The sequence below is a fragment of the Dromiciops gliroides genome, chromosome 2 (assembly GCF_019393635.1).
Source record: "Dromiciops gliroides isolate mDroGli1 chromosome 2, mDroGli1.pri, whole genome shotgun sequence".
NCBI lineage: Eukaryota > Metazoa > Chordata > Mammalia > Microbiotheria > Microbiotheriidae > Dromiciops > Dromiciops gliroides.
Window position 1 is genome coordinate 455,097,388 of NC_057862.1, and position 21,297 is coordinate 455,118,684.

Here is a 21,297-nt window from a genome sequence, read left to right on the forward strand (position 1 = left end):
ATTGAATCAGCATGAGTTTGAAGTCACATCACATAAACTTTAGACCATTTTTTGATGGGCCCACTATACTGGTTGTTTATAATAGTATGATCATAGTGTAGAGCATCTTATTTTTCATCAGGGTTCTTAACAAAGTCCCTCATGATACCCCTGAGAAGAAAATGAAGGAGTATGCCTTGAATGATAGTACAGGTAGGTAGATTCTTAGCTGGTTAAATTTCTCTTCTAGCTATACTTGGATATTCCCATTAATTAAAGATTTCAGCAACTACTGAGGTGAAGAGTGCTTAGGGAGGTTCATTGCATCACATTTTTCCAAAAGTGATCTTTTCATTGAGGATCTACTAGATTTTATGCTCTATGAGGGAAGGTATTGTGTCCAATTTAATCTCCCCCTGTATCCAGCAAAGCATTCTTCATATAGTAGTTCTTAATTGATATTTGTTGAAGTTGTTGCAATGGAATCCAGCTTGGAGATTTAATCAACAACATTTGTAATAGCTACTCCCAAAATTATGTGAAAATATCAGAATATTTGAATCAAAGGAGGGTTTTTAAAAATATTTTATTTAAAGTGTAAACTTAAACATTGACATAACCAACTATGCTTACTTGGTAACTATTTCTATTTAAATTAATTAATTTCATTATTTAAAGTAGCATGACAGTTTTTTAGTTACTTCCTCAAAGTCCTCATCAGGAATCTTCATCCATTCATTCTCATTCTTTTTCCCTCTTATAGTCCTAGTCAGTGTGTATTTCGTTCTTCTGGATGTAGGTTTTCTTTTTTGTTTGTTTGTTTATTTTGTTTTGTTTTGCTTTTCATTATTTAATAAAGGTCTTTTCAGATTTCTTTGTGTTCTTCATACTTGTCAGTCCCAAATACATTATAGCATTCCATTAATTTAATATCTATCATTTTTTAACCATTCTGGATCACAGGAACTTTTGAGTTCAGTTGGGACTTAAGAATTATCTAGATCAACACCCTCATTTTACAGATGAGGAAACTGAGAGCCAGAAATGTTGTGATTTATTCAAGGTTACATAGGCAGTAAATGTTAGAGCCCAGATGGGAACCTAGGTTTTCTAATACAAAATCTAGTACTCATTCCACTATACCATGCTACCCCCTGGAACTGGCACAAGAACCAAAATAAAGGACTATTGTTACGAATGTATATTTTTATTCCTCCCCACCCATCACCATAACCAAGATTACAGTTTCCTATGCACTACAATGAACATTCAATGGGCAGCCACTTTGCAGACCCAGGAAACCAAAAAAAGCAAAACTGTCTAGCAAAATTCCATCACAAAACACAACAGGAGCAGGAAAAAGCATCTGAAAACCTACAATGCCACTGACAGGGTGAGTAGTTTGGTCAGCCAAGAGAGTCCTTTACTTGATGCCAACAGTGTCCACTTCCAAGTACTTGTCATGTCAGGTTGAGAAAGTTTGACTTTTATAGTGTGGTTTTTCCATTTGTTTATTTATACGGCAAACCCCTCAGAAACACAAGAGATGCTGTGTGATGCACTCTGCCCTTCCCCCCTCCAAAAAAATAGCCTTAAAAGACTTGTGCTACCATCAAATTAATCTAAAATGCACTATAATTTCCTGACAATCAGAGGCTTCCTCAAAGCAATCTTTCTTGCCAGTGGCATTTTCTGCCTACAGTAGTTTCATGGTCATGGAGAAGGAAGGACAGTGCTAAGTGCTCCAGGCAGGAGAATCAGAGTCATAGACTCTAGTGACTCAAAGGGATCTTAAAGGTCACCATGTCCAAAACCTCTATTGTCCACAAGATGAAACAAGTCTAGAGACATCAAGTGACTTACCCAAGATAACACATACATTCATAGGACTTCAGAACTGAATAAGACCTTAGGTATCAATTAATCTGATCTCTCCCCCATCTTACATATGAGGAAATTAAGATCCATAAAGGTAAAAGTGATAAAGGTTATGCAACTAGTTAGTGGCAAAGCTGAGAATAAAGCCTAGAGTTCCTGGCCTTCCAGATCCAACATTATTTCTTCCATCCAATGCTGCCTCCAATAAAACTTGGTCCACAAAAAAATATCAGGATCAATGGTAGAGAATGGAATGTTGGATGTCCTTAAAGTTATTCAATAATTTCTGAGTTCCTACCTAATAAGTATGTCTAGCACTGTGCTAGGTGCTGAGAGTTCTAATAAACATATAAGGCAGTATACCCCTTCAAGGAGGAAGAACAGGATAAGATATTGCTAAACTTGAATATACCAACATCCTAAAATGCATGCTATATTGGAGCATGAAGGATGTTGAGGTAGGATTGAATTCGATGTGATCAATGTAAATAGTCAGGGAAGAAGGTTTCATGGAGTTGGTGGAACTCAATCTGGGCTGGGAAAGATTGGTAAGATATGATAAAGATATTGTATATGGGGGAATAACATGAGCCATGGTGCACAGGCAAGAAATATAGGTCAGGAAAAAACAGATCACACAATAGTAAAATATGGAGACAGCTTTGATTGATGTAAAAGGTATGTATGTATGTATGTATGTAGTCTAGATTGTTAATACAGTCCATTATTTCATGGAACAAAGACATTCTCTTACATTCAAGTGATCTAAGTAGAGGGTTCTCTAATGGCATGTAGACTGATCTGTGGAAATCACATAAAAGGATATCAGTATGTATGTGTCCAGTGCCACCTAGATCTCAGTTTGCGTTTTGATTCTGAGAGAAGCAGCAGCACATCTGATAGTCCTAAGAAACAAACCTGTCCAGTACTATAGGCTAATTCTGAGTGGCTCAAAGTGGGATTGAAAGAATCTACCAAATGCTAGCACAGTTTTATATTCAGAAGGGCAAAGGGAGGCTTTTGCTAATGCACCGGTAAAAGATGAGTAAGATTCCAGGCACATTTAAATACATCAGTCATGAGTCTCCTAGATAATTATAACACACAGGCGTTAGTAGAGTTTCTTTGGTGACAGGAGTTGCACCAATGGATCCATCAATTATACAACTTGTTTCTATGTGTCTGATATCCTCTCTCTAAGGCAAGGGGGCCTAGTCTAACCAGGATGTATCAAATAATGCTAGATAAATTTGAATGGGAAAAAAGGGAGCAGTCTATGGAAGGTCTTGAATGTTGAAACAGGCATTTCTTATTCTGATAGGCAACAGAGGGCTGTTGTAGATTAGAAAGGTAAATCTAGTGGCACTGTGCAGGATGGACTAGAAGTAGATAAACTAATGGTAAGGAGGAGCTAGTTAGGAAGCTATTTGGGTATGAAAAGGTTAAAATCTGGATAAGAAATGGGGGGAAATCATTCTAAAAGAAATATCAATAGGCATGGGTGACAGGTTGAACATGTGGAACAGAAGAAGAAAAATTCAAAGATGGTCCCCAGATTTTGAAATTCAGTGAGAATAGTTGTGCACCATTGGCAAGAATAGGAGACTTTGAAAGTGGGGTTACCTAAGAAGTGATTCTTTGGGGAAGGAGGAAATATGTCAGAATTTTATCCAGGGTGATTATTTTCCTCACCTTTTACCACTCAGTTATAATACCAACCCAACAATTCTCAATGAATCTTTTTTTTTATTTTCCCTTCAGTCAATTAAAGAGGATACAGTTCCCAAAGGTGCAGAGGAAAATGTAAGTTAAATATAAAATGATTGAATCATTTTGATTTCATCCTTGACCTTCTTGGTCCATTGGGTGTCAATCTCTGGGGTCCTTTGTAGTTGCATGAAATAGGCACGAATTATGGTAGGTTCTTTCATCCTTTCAAAATTGGTAGCCATGAGAATGCAGGGCCTTTGATGAAAATTGTAAGCCTCATTAAAAAGAACTGGTGCTATGTTAAGAACACGTGTTGCCAGTGCACCTGTCAAGACAAGTGGTTTTGCACACCTGTAATTCCCACTACCAGGAGGCTGAGACTGGTAGATTGCTTGAGCTCAAGAGTTCTGAGCTGTAGTAGGGCTAAAGCCCATTGAGTATCTGCACTAAGTACTGTACCAATATGGTTAGCACCTAGGAACAAGAGGGCACCAGGCTGTTTAAAGTGCGGCAAACCAGCCCAGGTCAAAAATGGAACAGAGCAAAGCTACCAAGCCAATCAATAGTAGGACAGGCCATGAATAGCTATTGTACTTATAACCTTTGCAAAATAAGAAGAACTAGTCCAAAAAAAAGTATATATCTCTGTTTCTTCCCAGAATTCATTATTATTCATGGACTGAAAGAATCTACCACATAGAACAACCTTTCCCATCCTTATCTCTGGGGACATCCATATGTTTCTATGTTTTTCTCTGTCATTCTGTTCATTCACTCCCTCTTGATTAAGTACCAAACCAGATCATGTTATAAACTTTAACAGCAAAAGGCATAGACGGGCATGAGGCATGAGAAGATGTGTGAACAACTGACACCAAAAGATTTCCATGGTGCCAAGCTCAGGCTGAAGGTTTGGGGTGACTTAAATTTTACCTTGATGCAGACATGTTGACTACATTACTTCTTTTGCCTTTTGTCTGAAGTCAGAGAGGTGGTCAATAGTTCCAAGAAGGGTGAATTGATTCCCAGGGGAGAACGGATTAATCCCAAACCTCAGCAGCCTTTCACCTTCTAATAAAGCATATCAACAGAGACAAATAAGCTGTCCATATGACCCATTATAGTGCCATTCTCCTGAAAGAAGAATACCTTCCCCCAGATCTTTTAGATTGGTGCTCATTAAATTCACAGTGGTTCCTGGAATTAACCATTCACTGTTCATTTTGCAAAAGAAAATACTAGGATCAGTAGGCAGCACAGTGGATAAAGTACCTGCTCTGGATTCAGGAGGACCTGAGTTCAAATCCAGCCTCAGACACTTGACACTTACTAGCTGTGTGACCCTGGGCAAGTCACTTAACCCTCATTGCCCTGTTTAAAAAAAAAATACTAGAGATTCATCTTTCTCTGGCTCTTTCTGAGGACTTCCTAATGCTTGACATAAGGCTCTTATGTTTCAGGTCTGGTGTTAGTAGACCTGAACAAATGTCAGAAATCCAAACATCTTCTGGAAATTCTATGTTTCTAGAGTAATGGAGATAGAAACAGGTGTCTCTTGTGAGTTATATTATGTTATATGTTATGAGGAGGAGAAAGAAAAACATTTCAACGTGCTCCTTTCACAACATTGGACTATGCCACCAAACCAATCGAGCTCAATCCCCAATTTCTTAGTATATTTTCCAGGAATCCAAAATTTCTTGTTATTTCAATCACCTGGAGGCAGGATTTCAATGCATCTTGACCGTGAACTTTAAATTAAATGGTGAATTGAAGCCAGAACTCCAGTTGGCAATGCATGCTTGAACATTCTCACAGTAACCTCTCATTTGAGGAGAAATATCTCTTTTGGATATTGTCGAAGGAACATTTTGTCCACTGGGGCTCTCATGATAACTTTTAAGTCTGGTTTCCAGAGCTCTGGCAGAAGGCATTTCATTTTCTAGAGTAAGGTTGTGTTATTTTTCTTTTTTTTTTAATGTGAATTGAATGTGAAGTCATCTTTGTGGCTTGCAAAGTATAAATAACACAAGATATACAAAAGCTTACAAAGGCTAAGGAAAGATGCAAGGTGATTTTGAAAGGAAAAGAAAAGATTCAGCACAAAGGCAACCTTTTCCTCCCCATCCCACAAGATTTCTGCTGGCTTGGCTTTGAACATAGCATTTCTATTTTTAAAGTCTTGAAATGTCTTTTTCTTAAGGATAATGACATGCCTCTTGGATAAAGCCAGTCTAAAAGCATGTGTTTTCACTGTGTTATGAAAAGCTACTCCCCAACAAAATCATAAACAAGTGGAAAAGAGAGAATCCTTGGAGTTGGAGGACTGGAGTCAGAGCCCAGCTCAGCGACATGCTGGTCATGTGACTTAGACAAATCATTCATTTAACCTCTTTGCTTCTTGGTTTCCTCATCTGAAAAAGAGGGCATTGGATTAGATCACAGATCTAGAGCTAAAAAGAACCTCAGAGGTCATCTAGTTTATTCCTCTCATTTGCAGGCAAATAAACTGAGGCTCGGGGAGTTTGAATGACTTGGAGGAAGTAGCAGAGATAGAATTGAAACCCAGATCCTCTCAGACTATAGAGCAGAAGTCCTTAACCTTTTTGTGTGTCACTGACCCCTTTAGCAGTCTGGGGAAGCCTATTCACTCCTTTTCAAAACAAACATAAAGCAAAATACATAGGATTACAAAGGAAAACAAACAGAAAAAATAGTTCATGGACCCCAGGTTCAGAACCCCTATCTGAGAACACAATAATCTCACAGTGGTTAGAATTCTGGAGCAGGATTCAAGACACGAATGCAATCCTATTTACTAGTTGTATTGCCTTGGGCAAGTCATTGACACCTTCTGAAAGCTTTAATTTCCTCTTCTCTAATATGTGTATCATAATGCCCCATATACCCCATGATGCCCCATATTACTATATACAGTATATATGTATACATATATACTATATAAATTATATCACTATATACAGTATATTTCTATATTATATATAATCCTATATCTCAAAGGATTGTTATGAGCATCAAGCAAAAACGTTATAGAAACTGTTTTGTAAATCTCCATGCGCTCACTCACTTTCACACTCTCTCTTTCCATATATGTGTGAGTACATGCATGCATGCAAGCATACATGCATCCATACACATGTCAGCTATTGTTATTACTAAGGTTCCTTCTAGCTCTGAATTCTGTGATTCCTTCCAAGGGAGTTACATCTTTTCAATTGCTTTAAGGTCCATGAAGCAGAATTTGTCTTCTCACCACTTTGTCTTCTCCTGCCTTTAACCTAGACTATGAGAGGGAGATAAACAAAGCATTTATCAAGTGCTTATTATGTGTCAGGCACTGTGCTAACATGTTCACAAATATTAAAACTGTGTTCAAAACACTGGGCCACTCCAGACCTGTTGGTTGAGAGGCACCATGATATAATCAAAGGAACACCCAACTAGGAGTCAGAAGATATGATTCTAATCCTGGCTCTATAATTAAGATTTAGAAGCCAAAGGGACATTTTAGGAAACATCTAGTCTAATCCCTTCATTTTACAGATAAGGAAACCAAGGCCCAGAGAGACAATATGATTTGCTAGATAACATAGTTGGGTGACATAAATGACAGGGTTTTAATTTGAACCCAGGGTTTCTAACTTCAAATCTGGCATTCTTTCTACCTTATAACTTTATGTCTCTTTAACTAGCTTTGTGACCTTGGAAAAATTACCTAACCTCTCTGGTCCTGTTTCCCAACTTTCAAGTGAGGGAGATGGATGAGATTATCTCTAAGGCTCCTTATACTCCAACATTCTTTAATCCTAAACTAATAAGATACCATATGTCAACAAGACAATAGAAAAAAAGATCCTATTCAAATTTCTGCTTTGATAATTCTGTAAATAGAATTTTTCAACAAATTAACCATCTAAAAGCCATCTATATGAATTGGCAGAGAAGTATCACTTGCTCCATTAGTACTTTCTATAAACAGGTCATGGACAATGGAAATGTTTTCAGAACATGAAATGTGTAGGCACAGTCTCTAAGGAAAGGAATCATCCATAATAGTTGAAACATGTTGGACATATGAAAAAAATTACTATCTTGAAATAAATTGGGCATAATTGCACCTAAGTTTTAATATCATAACATTAACATTTATATGTTTCTTGTCCTTTTTTAGTAAGCTGAGGATGAGCAAATTTCTCATACAAAAATGCTTTATTTTATGCACAGGTATGCCTTGCTTTACCAAACCTCAATATAAAGAAATCCAAATAAAATGTACAAATTGGGGTGATACTTTATAAAGGATGGTGGTTTTTGTTTTGTTTTGTTTACTAAGATTCCTTCCAATAAAAGTTCTAGTGATTTTTAGAAGACCTATCAATTGAAGGGAAGTCTACCTGCATCAGTAAGAAGTAAAGAATAGGACAGTTTAAACATAGCCTAGTACTTTTCAAGTAAAATCTGTCTTTTTAGAGTCCAGATAGACCTGGTCCTTCCTGCTAAAAATCCACTACTGGTATGTCCTCCAATAATTGCCCATTAGTGAAAGAAACAAAAAGACTGATGCCTATTGAAATGGGCCAAGGGTACAATTCCATTTGGACCACAGCTCAAACAGCCAGAGCACTCACCTGAGCCCCACACATAATCCCTGAGGAATAAATTGCAGAATGACAGTTAAAGCCGTGCTTTACTAAGCCAATATGACAACTAAAAGAATGAACAATTTCCTTCATTGTAACATACTATAGTTCAAAGATATGAATTATTCCCCTCCATAATTTACCTACACAAACTCAATTAGCCTTATCTGTATAGATATAGGTTATAAACACGTTTTTTTTGTTTGTTTGGTTGGTTTTTGGTTTTTTGTTTTGTTTTGTTTTTAGTGAGGCAATTGGGGTTAAGTGACTTGCCCAGGGTCACACAGCTAGTAAGTGTTAAGTGTCTGAGGCTGGATTTGAACTCAGGTCCTCCTGACTCCAGGGCCAGTGCTCTATCCACTGTGCCACCTAGCTGCCCCTAAGCATGTTTTAACAGAACAATAAAAATCAAATGAAATTTTGAGACAAAAAAAAACACTATTCCACTGTGAATGGATCTCTAAAAAGCTTCTCTCTGATTGAAACTATTTGAACCAAACCTCTAGACATGGGTCTGATATAAACCTCTGGGCAAGAAATAGAACCTTTTCCCAAAATACAAATGAAGTCTATTTTAATGTATAGCCAGTCAAGCTTCATGTGTGTGTCACATACTTCCCAATGAAATGAGGTAAGAATAAATCATTTTAAAATATAAGACAAGCCTCATTTCCATCATGATTTGAACAGAGGACCCCAGTTCAATTCCCAGGTCTGGTTAGAAGCCCAACCCAAGTCACTTGCTAGTCAGGCCAGTCACCTAACTTCTCTGGGCCTCAGTTTACTTAATTGCAAAAAAAGAGAGGGTTGGACTAGGTAGCCTCTAAGGTTCCTTCCAAATCTAAAACTATGACCCTATCAATCAATAATCAGTCAGAAAGCATTTATTAAGAACCTACTATGTACCACGAACTGAAGATACAAAGACTAAAAAGGGACAATTCTTGCCCTTAAAAAGCTCATCGTCTAGTCAGAGCAAACATACACTTTTATAGGAATATGCAAAATACAAAATAGTCACAAAGTAATTTTGTGGGGAAGCAAACAACGTGGGGGTGGGGGTGGGGGTGGGGGTGGGGGTGGGGGAAGGTATCAAAAAAAAAAACATGTATTAGGTGGCTTTTGAGCTGAGACAAAGTATATTAGGTATTCTAAGAGGTTGAATTAAAAGGAATGAATTCCAGGCAACAGGTAATGCCAAGGCACAGGGGGGAGACTGTAGGAGGTACAGTTTAGCTGTACATAGTGTGCGGTGAAAGGGAGTGATTGTATTGCCACACCCAAAACGAGAACTTGAGAACAATATGAATGTTATTCAAGGAAGATGGTAAACAAGACTTAGAATCCGAAGAATTAGAAATTCAAGACCTGGCTACATGCCTGAGGACAAGTTCCATAGTACCTGCAGCCTCAGTTTACTCATTTGCAAAATGGGAATGATAGTTGCATTCCTTACCTCACCTGGCTTCAGGTCTCACTTCTATCATATCCTGTCTATGTGACTCCTGGCAAATCATTTAACTCCTCAATGTCCTCAGGCAACTCTCTTAAACAATAAATTTTAGAGCAAGTCAGGATTTGTATTGGTAAGCAGTTTTGTAAACCAAAAGCAGCTAGATTGCTCAGTGAATAGAGTCTGGAGTCAGGAAGACCTGAGATCAAATTAGATCTCAGTTGGCCCTGGGCAACTCTTTGCCTCAGTTTCTTCCTCTGTAAAATAAGCAGGAAAAGGAAATGGCAAACCACTGTAGTATCTTTGCCAAGAAAACCCCAAATAGGGTTCATAGTGAGTTCAACATAACTGAACAACAAATTCCTAAACCAAAGATATGATAAAACTGATACAAAAAGAAAAAAAAACCCATTATGATAAATAATAAATAATAAAATCCTGATAAAGGATTGTTTTGAGGTTCAAATGAGATAATCCATGCAAAGTACTTCACAAACCTTAAAAGTGTTCTATAAATGTCAGCTGTCATTAGATGAATGGAAAATCTTCTGAGTTCTGGGTAAGCACCTGAAAAAAAATTTCCACCTAAATGAATTCCTCTCTTTGGGATTTAAAGACTTTCACAATCTGACTGCAGGCTACCTTTCCAGGATTACTGTATATTACTTCCCTTGATATACTCCACATTCCAGCCAAACTACCTTATTAGCTGTGCCTCATAGCGAACATTCCATCTCCCATCTATGACTTTGTATGGATGGCCTCCCATGCCTGGAATGTTCTTCCTCATCTCCACCTCTTAGAATGCCCAGCTCCTTTCAAAGCGCAGCTCCAGAGTACCACTTACTACAAGAGACTTTTCCTCACCTCTCCTATGCCCCTGAAATGAATTTGTATTTAATATGTGTGTGTTATACATACTCACATGTATACATGCTGTTTCTCCTGATAAAAAGTAGGTCCCTTAAGGGTAAGAACTATCTGGTTAGGTTTGGGTTGTTTTTTTAAAACTGTATCTCCAGTGCCTAAAATACCTGGCACATAATAGGCTCTTGTTTGGGGTTTTTAGTTTTGGGGGTGGTTGTTGTGGTTGTTGTTGTTGTTGTTGTTGCTGCTGCTGCTGCTGCTGTTGTTGCTGCTGTTGTTGTTTTGCGGGGCAACGGGGGTTAAGTGACTTGCTCAGGGTCACACAGCTAGTAAGTGTCAAGTGTCTGAGGTCACATTTGAACTCAGGTCTTCCTGAATCTGGGGCCAGTGCTTTATCCACTGTGTCACCTAGCTGCCCCCCACCACACACACACACACATAATAGGCTCTTAATAAATGCTTGAGTGATTTGTTGATTAAACCACACAGCAAAGATCTGATCCTCTGGATATATAAGTAGATTACTTCTCCATCTTCACTGGGTGCATGACTCAGTTTGACTTCAGGGGCAAGGTAATTACCATAAATGGGAAAATCAAGTCTAATATGTAATTGGGCCCTTTGGACATCTCTTTAAAAAGCACTTTCCTCATAACAAACCTGTGAGGTAGAGAATGCAATTCACCCCCATTTTATAGATGAGAAAACTGAGGTTTCCAGGGACCATGGAATTTGTCCTTAGTCTTCTAGACAGGTCTTGAATCCCTAATCTACTCTCTCTAAGACTGTTCTACTCTGCTCCCACTGTCCCTATAATAGTAACTGTTAAAAGGATATTTCAAGTTCAACTCAGAGTCTTAGGAGAACATATTTAAATCAACTCTGGAAGGAATAAATTTGAATTAAAATAAGACTGGATAAGAAGACAGTTTAAAAAAAAAAGGCAGTTTAAAATTCTTGAGGAGAATCCCAAATAGGGCACTATTACAATGTGTTTTCCTTCAGATAGAGCCCCTTTTAAGAGTAAAAATATAAGAAACAGGTTTTTCTAACCTTAATGGTATTGCCTACAATAAATGTTTTCTCTTAAATGTAATATTCAGGTTTTAGGGAAAACAAAGGCTGGATTTAAAGGTATGCTATGCTGTTCTTCAGCTGGCTATAAAATGTTTCAGGGATCTTTTCAGATCACAGATTTGGGGCCATTTTGGCAAGGGATAGAAAATACTTTTCTACAAAATGATCATATATTTTTTATTTATTTGTTTGTTTATTCATTTGTTTGTTCATTTGTTTGTTTGCTTGCTTGCTTTTGTGGGCCAATGAGGGTTTAGTGACTTGCCCAGGGTCACACAGCTAGTAAGTGTCAATTATCTGATGTCATATTTGAACTCAGGTCCTCCTAAATCCAGGGCTAGTGCTTTATCCACTGAGCCACCTAGCTGCCCCCAAAATGATTCTATTTTAAGAAGTAATTATTTCCCTTTTCCAACATGAACTAATCCTTAATAATAAAAATAACTAGTATTCGTGGTATACTTTATATATGAGTCTCATAATCGTGTGAGGTAGGTTCTGTAGGTCTTATTATTCCAGTTTTATAGATGGGGAAACTGAGGTTCAGAGTGGTTAAATGGCCTGTCCATGGTCACACAGAGAGTAAATGTCAAAAAGCAGGATTTTAACCTAGTACTTGCTTGACTCCCAAACCAGCCAACTTACCCACTGTAACTTTCTGATTATCAACCTGAGGCATTGTAAACAGTCACACATGTCAATCTGTCAGGCTCTTAGGAAGCACTGTCTGGGGGCAGCTAGGTGGCGCAGTGGATAGAGCACCAGCCCTGGATTCAGGAGGACCTGAGTTCAAATCCGGCCTCAGACACTTAACAATTACTAGCTGTGTGACCCTGGGCAAGTCACTTAACCCCAATTGCCTCAAAAAAAAAAAAAAGCACTGTCTGGCTCTGACCCCTAAATCCAGGTCTATTCCAGCAAAGGAGAAATACCACCACTGTGCCCTACGTCTAGTGGGTTTTCCCCTGGGGGAAAAAAAAAGTGTTCTATAAGACATTGCTAGGCCCGTGGCTTCCCAGGGATCAAATGAAACTAACAAGTGTCTGAGGTGTCTGATCCTGAGTAGGATGCAGAATGAGGCAGTCAGGCAAATGATCACGAATTAAACTTGGAGGCAGTCATAGAAGCCGGCACGCCACTAGATTGAAGGTGAATTATGCCTGCCATCGTGGACTCCCCTGGCTGGCCTTCTCCAAGCAATCTGATCACAGCTCATTAGGTCAAACACCAGGGGTGTGAAGCAATTTAGCAACGCTTGTCTTGGCTAAACTAATTTCTTTTCTCGGAGCTCGGGTTCTGTTTAAGTAACAAGGGCAAATGATTGTATTTCAAGCCAAGGGGAGCAGGGAGTGAATGAATGGGAAGGTGTATTGAAATGAGAGGCTTTTCGGCTATTCTTTCTTTGCTAAGGCTCAGAATGTTTCTACACAGCTGCTGCCGAACAATGTCTTTGAAAGCTCTGGAGGGGAAACACAGCTGACACCACTAGCCCTCAACCTAGGCCCTCTATTGTGTGCCAGTACTTTTGCCAGCTTCTGCGCAGTGCCGGTTTATGTCACACCCGTGGCAGATCAAAGAGAGACTGTCACAAGGGGGGAGGAGGGAGTAGAATAAAAACTTTGGGCCTTCCTGGACTTGAAGACCCTGGGTTCAAATTCTGTCTCTGCCATATTTATTAACCTGTGTGACCCTAAACAAGTGACTTTACCTCTCTGGGCCTCAATTTTCTCTTCTCAAAAAAAAAAATAAAATGGACTAGATCCTTTCTAGTTCTAAAGTTATGATTAAACTAGGTAAATGTCCCAAATGGGATGGATGCCTTCTTTCTTAGCCCTCACTGTATTCATTGGAAAGGATAGCAGCCATGAGCACTGAATCCATTTTGTTCATGGCCAGGGGATGGAGACCTGACAACAATTTACCCAAAGCCAGTCACCTTTCTTGCAGCCTGTGTAGAAACAGTCATGGACCCAACCCAGAGCTGCTTGGTAGATTAAGCATGTGTTGGTCCTGGTCCCAGGACTCCATTTTTGAAAAATTCATCGACAAATGTTATTTTCTCTACCTTAACACCTGGTCCTCTCCAAAAGCAAAACAAACCCCAAACACAGGAAGTGTGTGAAGAACCAGTAGAGGTTATAAAGTCCGAGGATATAGAAGCATCCTTACAAACAATAGAGCTGAATGAAGAAGAAGCTGTAAGTCCTGAGCCGGCCCCAACCCAGCCCAGTGCAGAAGAAAACAAACCACGGAAAACAAACCTGAGGCAGTTTTTCAGACAACTGGTAAGCAATGAGCTCTGGCTAAGATGAGGCTGAGCTTGTCCTCATCATTCAAATGTGGGAAATGGCCAAAAGAGATTAGTTGCTACAATGCCTTGGTTGAATCAGTCTGGAATAGCAAAAATATAAATAAGTAAGATATTTGATATGAATGAAAAGGTGTCCACCTTTATTACCTGCCGGACAAGGGCCTTAAATAGCAGAACTCAAACTAAAAGTAAATCAGCAAGGGTGAGAAATTTAAAAGTGGGTCTGCACAATAAGTGCAAAAGGGTCTTTGGTCTTATTATAGTTTATCATGAAATAAAAATCTCACTTCATATTATTCCTTTTTTCCCAGAATTTTTGAGAATACAGCCCTTTCATTCCATTGGCTTGGCCTTGTTAAGGAATCAGTCAACATTTATTTATGACAACACACCTGCTATGTACCAGGTATTAGGTTTTGGCACCAAAGATACAAAAAAAAAACTAAACCAATGAAAAGAAAATAGTCCCTGTCCTCAAAAAGCTTCCATTCTATTAAGGGATAATATGAATTTACATAAATACATTCAGAATAAATGCAAAATAATTAGTGGACAAAGCATGCACCAGTGGGAGTCAAAGCAGTGTCAGCAATGACTGTTCTGGGAAAACCAACAGGAATTATTTTCTTTCATTGCGCTTTGTCCCAGTGTGCTTCAGTCTGTATTGGTTAGCTCAGATGTTTAAAGCTTGCTGTTCATTGTTAGAAGTTTCCTGTGTGGTTTGAGACTGAGGGATTTGGGTCAGGGTTAAGGATTTACAAGCTGAAAACATCCTTTTCCTTGCTTCCTGCAACATCAAATCACAGAATCTGAGTTCGAAGGGACCTCAGAGGTTATCTAGCACAATCTGTAATTGTCCAAGAATTCCCCTCTACACCCTCTTCGACAAGTCTTCATCGAAGCCCTTTACTCAAAGACCTCTCATGAGGGGTGGACTCACAAACTCCACTTTTGCATCAGGCAAATAGTTAAGCAGTTGTGTTTTGCTTTGGTTTTGGGGGTGTTTTTTTTTCTGACACCAACTCAAAATATGCCTCTGTTAAGTTCCACCCTTTCTTTGCTTTTAGCTCTGTAGCCAAAAAAAGAAAAAATGTTTACTACATCTTCCAAATCCTTGAAGATAGCTAGCATTTCCCTACTGAGTCTCCTTTTCTCAGGGTTAAATAGCAAGAGTTGATTATTTTTTAGATGTGAAAACAAAAGCTCTAGGAGGCTTGATGATTTATACAGTAATAGATTTTAGCATGAAGTCATGGAAAGGTTGTTAGACTTGGAATCCAAATGAAAATGGAAATTCAGATTTGAACTTGGGTTCAAATTCCAGGTCTGGCATGTTGTGATTAGTTATGTGAACATGGGGATGTCATTTAGAGGCCCAGTGGAGCCGAGGCAAGAGCACTGTACAGGTAGACAGAAGCCCTTGGTTCAAGTACTATAATGGATATTTACTAGGCCCGTCACTTCACCTTTCTTAGTCTCGTTTTCCTCATCTCTAAAGTAGAGGCATTAGGGGCAGCTAGGTGGCACAGTGAATAGAGCACTGGCCCTGGATTCAGGAGGACCTGAGTTCAAATCCGGTCTCAGACCTTTGACACTTACTAGCTGTGTGACCCTGGGCAAGTCACTTAACCCCAATTGCATCACCAAAAAAAATAATAAAATAAAATAAAATAGAGGCACTAATAGCACATCAGTCCTCCTGTGCAGATTAAATAAGACAATCTATGTAAAGCACTTTGAAAAAGTATAAAGGGCTGTATAAATATGAATTGTCATTATGAAAACTCTAAGTCTCAGTTTCTTCCCTTAAGCCGGGATTTTTAATTAATAATTGCCCTACTTATCTCACAAGGTAATTGTTGGGGGTGGGGGGAAGCACTTTTTAAAACTTTAAAGTCCTATAGAAATGTATGCTATTATTATTGTCTACCCCCAAAGTGTGGTGAAGTTTTTTAAAAAAAGGCATTGTTTCTAGTCAGAGAACAAGGGCTCAAAGCCTATTTTCGATACTTACTCCTTGTATGAATGAACCCAAGCAATTCTCAATCAATATTAGTTTCATTATCTGTAAGAGAGAGAGAGCCCCTAAAGTCCATTCTGACTAGATCTTTGCTCTTCTTATCTTTTAGTAACTCATTTTTCCATCAATAAATATTCATTCAGTACCTACTATGTGTCAGGCACTATACTATGCTAAACACTAGGGATACAAAAAGAAGTAAAAGACAGTTCCTGCCTTCAAGGAGCTCACAATCTAATGGGGGAGACAACAAGGGAAAAAATACAAACAACAAGATGTGTGCAAGATAAATAGCAAATAATTAAGAGAGAAAAAGGCACTAGAATTAAGAGAGATTGGGAAAGGTTTCTGTAGAAAATGAGATTTTAATTGGGAGTAAAAGGAAGTCAAAAGGCAGAGATAAGGAGGGAGAGCATTCCAGGCCTGGGGGACGGCCAGAGAAAATGCCCAGAGCCTACAGATGAAGTAGTTTTTGTTCATGGAAGTCAGGAGGCCAGTCACTGGATTGAAGAGTAAGTGCTAGGAATAAGATGTAACAAGGCTGGAAAGGTAGGAGGAGGCTAAGTTATGGATGGCTTTGAATGTCAAATAGAGCTTTATACAATTGATCATAGAAGGCACTAGGGAATTTATTGGGAAGAGCGGGGCAGGTGACAGGACTGGACCTGCGTTTTAGGAAAATCATTTTAATGGCTGAATGGAGAATAGATGCGTGGAGAGACAATTGAGGCAGGCAGACCCAGAAGGATATTTCAATAGTCCAGGCATAAAATGAGTATATAACTAAAGCATTCTATCCTGTTATAGCTGTTAAGTTTTCTGCTTTTGCTGATATGTTGTCAATAAAGAGGGACTAATTTTGTTTCTCCATTGGTCTTCTCAGCCCCATTCAAAATTGGAAAGATTTTTTAACCTTAATTATTATTGAATTTCAGTCTTAAGCTCCTGAAGGGCAAGGACTAGTCTTGCTCATTTGGAAATCACGCCTAATCATGAGCTACCTTGTATAACACTGTTTCTATGGAATGAACAGAGTTTTGAGTTCTAAGCAACTCATGTGCCAATAATCTTTTAGCGTGTAGCCTATTTATGAGTTAGGATTGCCTATACATAGGGTAGATCTAGAGATGGAAGGGACCTCATGGGTCATTAGTGCTACCCTCTCATATTAAACATAAAGAACAGGGGCTGGTGGAAGCCAAGATCATTAAGCCAAGGACATTAAAAACAGAACCCAGGTCCTAGAATCATAGATTTGGAGGTAGAAAGAACCTCAGAGGGTACAGAGTTAAAACCCTTCATTTTACAGATAAGGAAATTGAGGCTGAGAGAGAGAGAGAGGTTAAATGTCTTGCCCAGGGACACACAGCTAGTAAGTGTCTAAGGCTGGATTTGAACTCAGGTCTTCCTGACTGCAAGTCCATCACTTTAAGGTGTTTTCCCTGTACCATACCATCTGGTCACAAGGGGACAGAGTATAGATGACTGTAGTACAAAGCTATTATCCATAGATATAAAAATTCAAAGTGTCATGTGACAGCATTTTCTGTAAAGAACAGCAATTATTTGTTAGTCTGTGTGCATGTGTGTTTAGTAGGATTAAAAGTTTCAAATTTCTTTTAGCAAGTACTCTGAACAAGAACTAATAATTCTGAGTTATTATAGTCCTCTTGTCTCCAAGTTATTTGTGTAAATAAATATCTTGTTCCTCTGTGTTTCCTCCCCATTAGACTGTGGTCTCCTTGGAGGCAGACTCTAGTTTTAATTAAATTTTTGTATCCTTAGTGCCTGTCATAGTCCTTTGCACATAGTATGTATTTAATAAGTATTTGTGGAATTTGAATTCAAACTGTAAGACTGAAAACCTTACAAGAAGCTGGAGTTGTAGCCTGAAGTGCCCCTAAGTCTCTCCTAGTCCCCTAAAATCTTAGCACCTTCCCTCATTTAGACACAGTTGTTTGTCTGTTGACTATTACCTCTCCTACTAGACCATGACCTCCTTGAAAGCAAGGACTGTTTTTGCCTCTCTTTGGCATTTAGCATAATGTCTGCCCCAGAGTAGGCATTTAATAAATCCTAATTTACCAACTATGCTTCACCCCAATTCCTCAATCATTGTCATTTAAGTAAGGTGACTCATATCAGGGTACAAGGCCTTTCATAAAGCAACCTAAACATCACTCCGTTGAAAGATGCCTTGCACATAATAACAACTACCACGATAAGCGATGAATCAAATTAGGCATAAGCCCTGTCTTTGAACTGAAATAATGCATAACTCTAGTTGGCTTTAGCTGCAACCGAGACGCTGTGATTATTTGTACCTTGACAGAATGTGAACTTCTTGAGGGAAGAATGTTTGATTTTTGTCTTGGGATTCCCAGCACCTGGCACAGTGTCTAGCACAGAGTAGGTACTTTATTATTGAGCTTGTTGATGAATTGAGCCCAGAGATCCTATGTATACTGCTTGCCTAAGAAACCAATCCATTGATCAACAAACATTCATTAGGAAAAGCCCTTCTCAACACAACCTCTTCCTGATAACGTAGGGTACTTAGATTCTTTCCAAGCTCTGTCAATTTCATATCTCTGTTCCTCAACTATACCCATTCAATCCTTCCAACTATACTTCAGACACCACCATCTTTGAGCCACACCTCCTTCTCCCACTGCAAATACACACAGAGAATCAAATAGATCAATAAATCAATAAGCATTTATTAAGTGTCTGCTATGTAGTAGGAAAAGCTAAAAGGGAAGTGAGCCCTTTGAGGACCCTACAATCTAGTGGGGAGAGGAAGAGGAAGAGAAAGAAAGAGATGATACATAAAGTGCTTTGCAAACTTTAAAATGTAATTATATAAATGTTGGTTATTATTATTACCGTACACAAAACAGATACAGTTTTATATAATTTGGGAGGGAAGGTGCTAGTAGTAGGAGGTATCTGAAAAGACCTCATGTAGAAAGTATTGTTTGAGCTGAGCCTTGAAGCAAACTAGGGATGCTAGGAGGCAAAGGTGAGGAGGTATTGAATTCCAGGCATGAAGACAGGAGAGGGAGCCCCATTTTTAAGGAACAGTAAGAAGGTGTTAACCAAAAACAATATCACTAATCCATGAGACATTGCACTGCAATTAGATTTATTGCAAGAGAAATGAACATGCATATGGAATCCAAAGCAAGCTCATCAACTTAACAATCCAAACAGAAGCTTGCATATTTATAAAATTGCAACAGAGAGGAGGAGAAATAGAAATCTCCACCTAAATGGGAGTGACAGGAGAGGAGAAATCATAAATAATTAAGATGGCAAAAAAAGCATTCTTTTTCCTTGAGAACTGCTAGACTATGAAGATATGATGATCTGCTTAGCTACAAGGGTCCCAGCTGCACAAGCAGTTTCCCAGTCTAGTACAGACTGTCTTCTATCTTGACTTCCAAGGACACACAGGGAGTCCAGCTTGGTGTGCAAACAACAAATGATATCAACTGGAGGGGGAGGGGCAGGGTTGGTCCTTGACACATTCAGGGTCTCCTGCATACTCTGGGTCTAGTGTTTCTGGAAAACATGACAACTAAAAAAGACAAGTTCAGGACATCCCTTAAGAAAGACTAGTTTGGCTAGATAGTGGTGTGCATGAAAGGGGAATATAGAATAAGTCTGGACAATAGGCTAGAACCAAATTGAGAAATATTTTACATGCCAAACGGAAAGATGATATTTGGTCAAAGTAATAGGGAGCCAATAGAGTTTATTGAGTAGGTGAGTGACATGGTCATATCTGTATTTCAGGAAAGTACTTCAGAAAGTAGTGTGTAGGATGGACTCAAATGGGGACATACTTGGGACAGGAAGACCAATTAGGAAGATATTGAAATGGTACAAGTAAAAGGTGATGAGGACCTGGAAAAGGATGATAGCTACTTGGGTAGAGATGAGGAGAAAGAAATTGCAAGATCTGGCAACAGGTCAGATATATGGGGAGAGTTAGCATGATGAGTCGATAATGATATAGATACCTCAAGTCTGAATATAAAGCCCTTCCATTGGTAAAAAAAAAAAAAAATAGGATATTTGGTAGAGGAGTGGATTTCGGGTGAAAGGCAATTAGGTCTGTTTTGGACATGTGGAGTTTGAGCTCAGAGGAGAGAAAAAGCTATATATCCCATTAATCATCCTTTCTAAAGTTTAGAGACCTTTAAGAGTTGAGATTAGAGATTTCTTATGGATCTGCTAAAGGTCTCAAAATAGGACTGTTAGAGATCTGTTCCTGATTCCTAAATAGATCAGGGGAAGATTTTTAAGAGCTAAAAATATTTGCAGAACAGGCAAGCATCTAAAATTTGTCAAATTTAATAAAATGGCTAGGTCTACAAACTACCATTATATCTCACAGCACTGCTACAGGACAATTAAAATGGTAGATGTTGTTAAAATAAAGAACAATCAGGTCATGGGATAATAATAAGACTATATGCAACTTGCTTGCTAGCTACTTTGGGTGTAGTTGAAATCAACTCCTTCCCCCAAGAGTAGGATAAATAGCATCTTGCTGTGGTTGTATTGTGGCTAAATAACTGAATGTTTTAAACTGGTTTGATATTTTGGGCAGAATATGATTAGAAACTGCTTTTAGGGGAAGAGAAAACCTCAATGCCAAGTATCTTATTTTTGTCATATTTAATTTCTCCCTCTCATTTTCTTAGTAGCTTCTAAACTTCTACCCTTCCAGTTGGACTCAACTAGTCCTTGTATGGACATCTATTCCTGAATGGGTAATGATTACCTGAGTTCTTTTAAAAATTTTTTTTCATGGATTCTGTTACCCAACTGGAAATAAAGGGCAGTAAAAAGTAAGGTAGTTCCAGATTGTGAAGGGACTTGAATGACAGACTAAGGAGTTTGAACTTTACTGAGTAAGCAGTAGAGACCTGGGGAGGAATCTGAGCAGAGCAGTAGTATGGGCAGATCTATATCTAAGGGAGATTAATCTTCAGTGAGGTGAAGGATGGACGAGGGACTGGGGATTGGGGCATTGGGGGGGGGGGGGGAAGGGTACACATGGAAAGATCAGTTAGCAGTCAGGCTATAATTCAGACAGATGGTAATAAGGGTTTACACAAGGGTTGTGGTGAAAAAGAGGGGCCAGATTTGCCAGGTATTGTGAAGATAAAAACATCAAGATGGAATTGGAGCTGTAATGCTGTCAACACACCATGATTTATTATATGTCACATGCTACAATATCTCTTTTTCTTAGAACTCGAGTTTTGTACCAGCCTTTTCCTCAGTTTTGGATAGAGATTTTCATTAGATATAAAACTTGATTTTGGAG

At 38.7% G+C, this 21,297-nt stretch overlaps 1 protein-coding gene across 1 annotated transcript in view; it reads left to right on the forward strand.

Moving 5' to 3' along the window:
- The window catches only part of BCAS1 (brain enriched myelin associated protein 1), a 117,135-nt gene that overhangs the window by 66,756 nt on the left and 29,082 nt on the right, over positions 1–21,297 (forward strand). The window contains exons 9-10 of the mRNA XM_043980960.1: positions 3,619–3,660; positions 13,716–13,910. Coding sequence (XP_043836895.1) covers positions 3,619–3,660; positions 13,716–13,910 — 237 coding nt within the window. The remainder of the gene's footprint in view (positions 1–3,618; positions 3,661–13,715; positions 13,911–21,297) is intronic.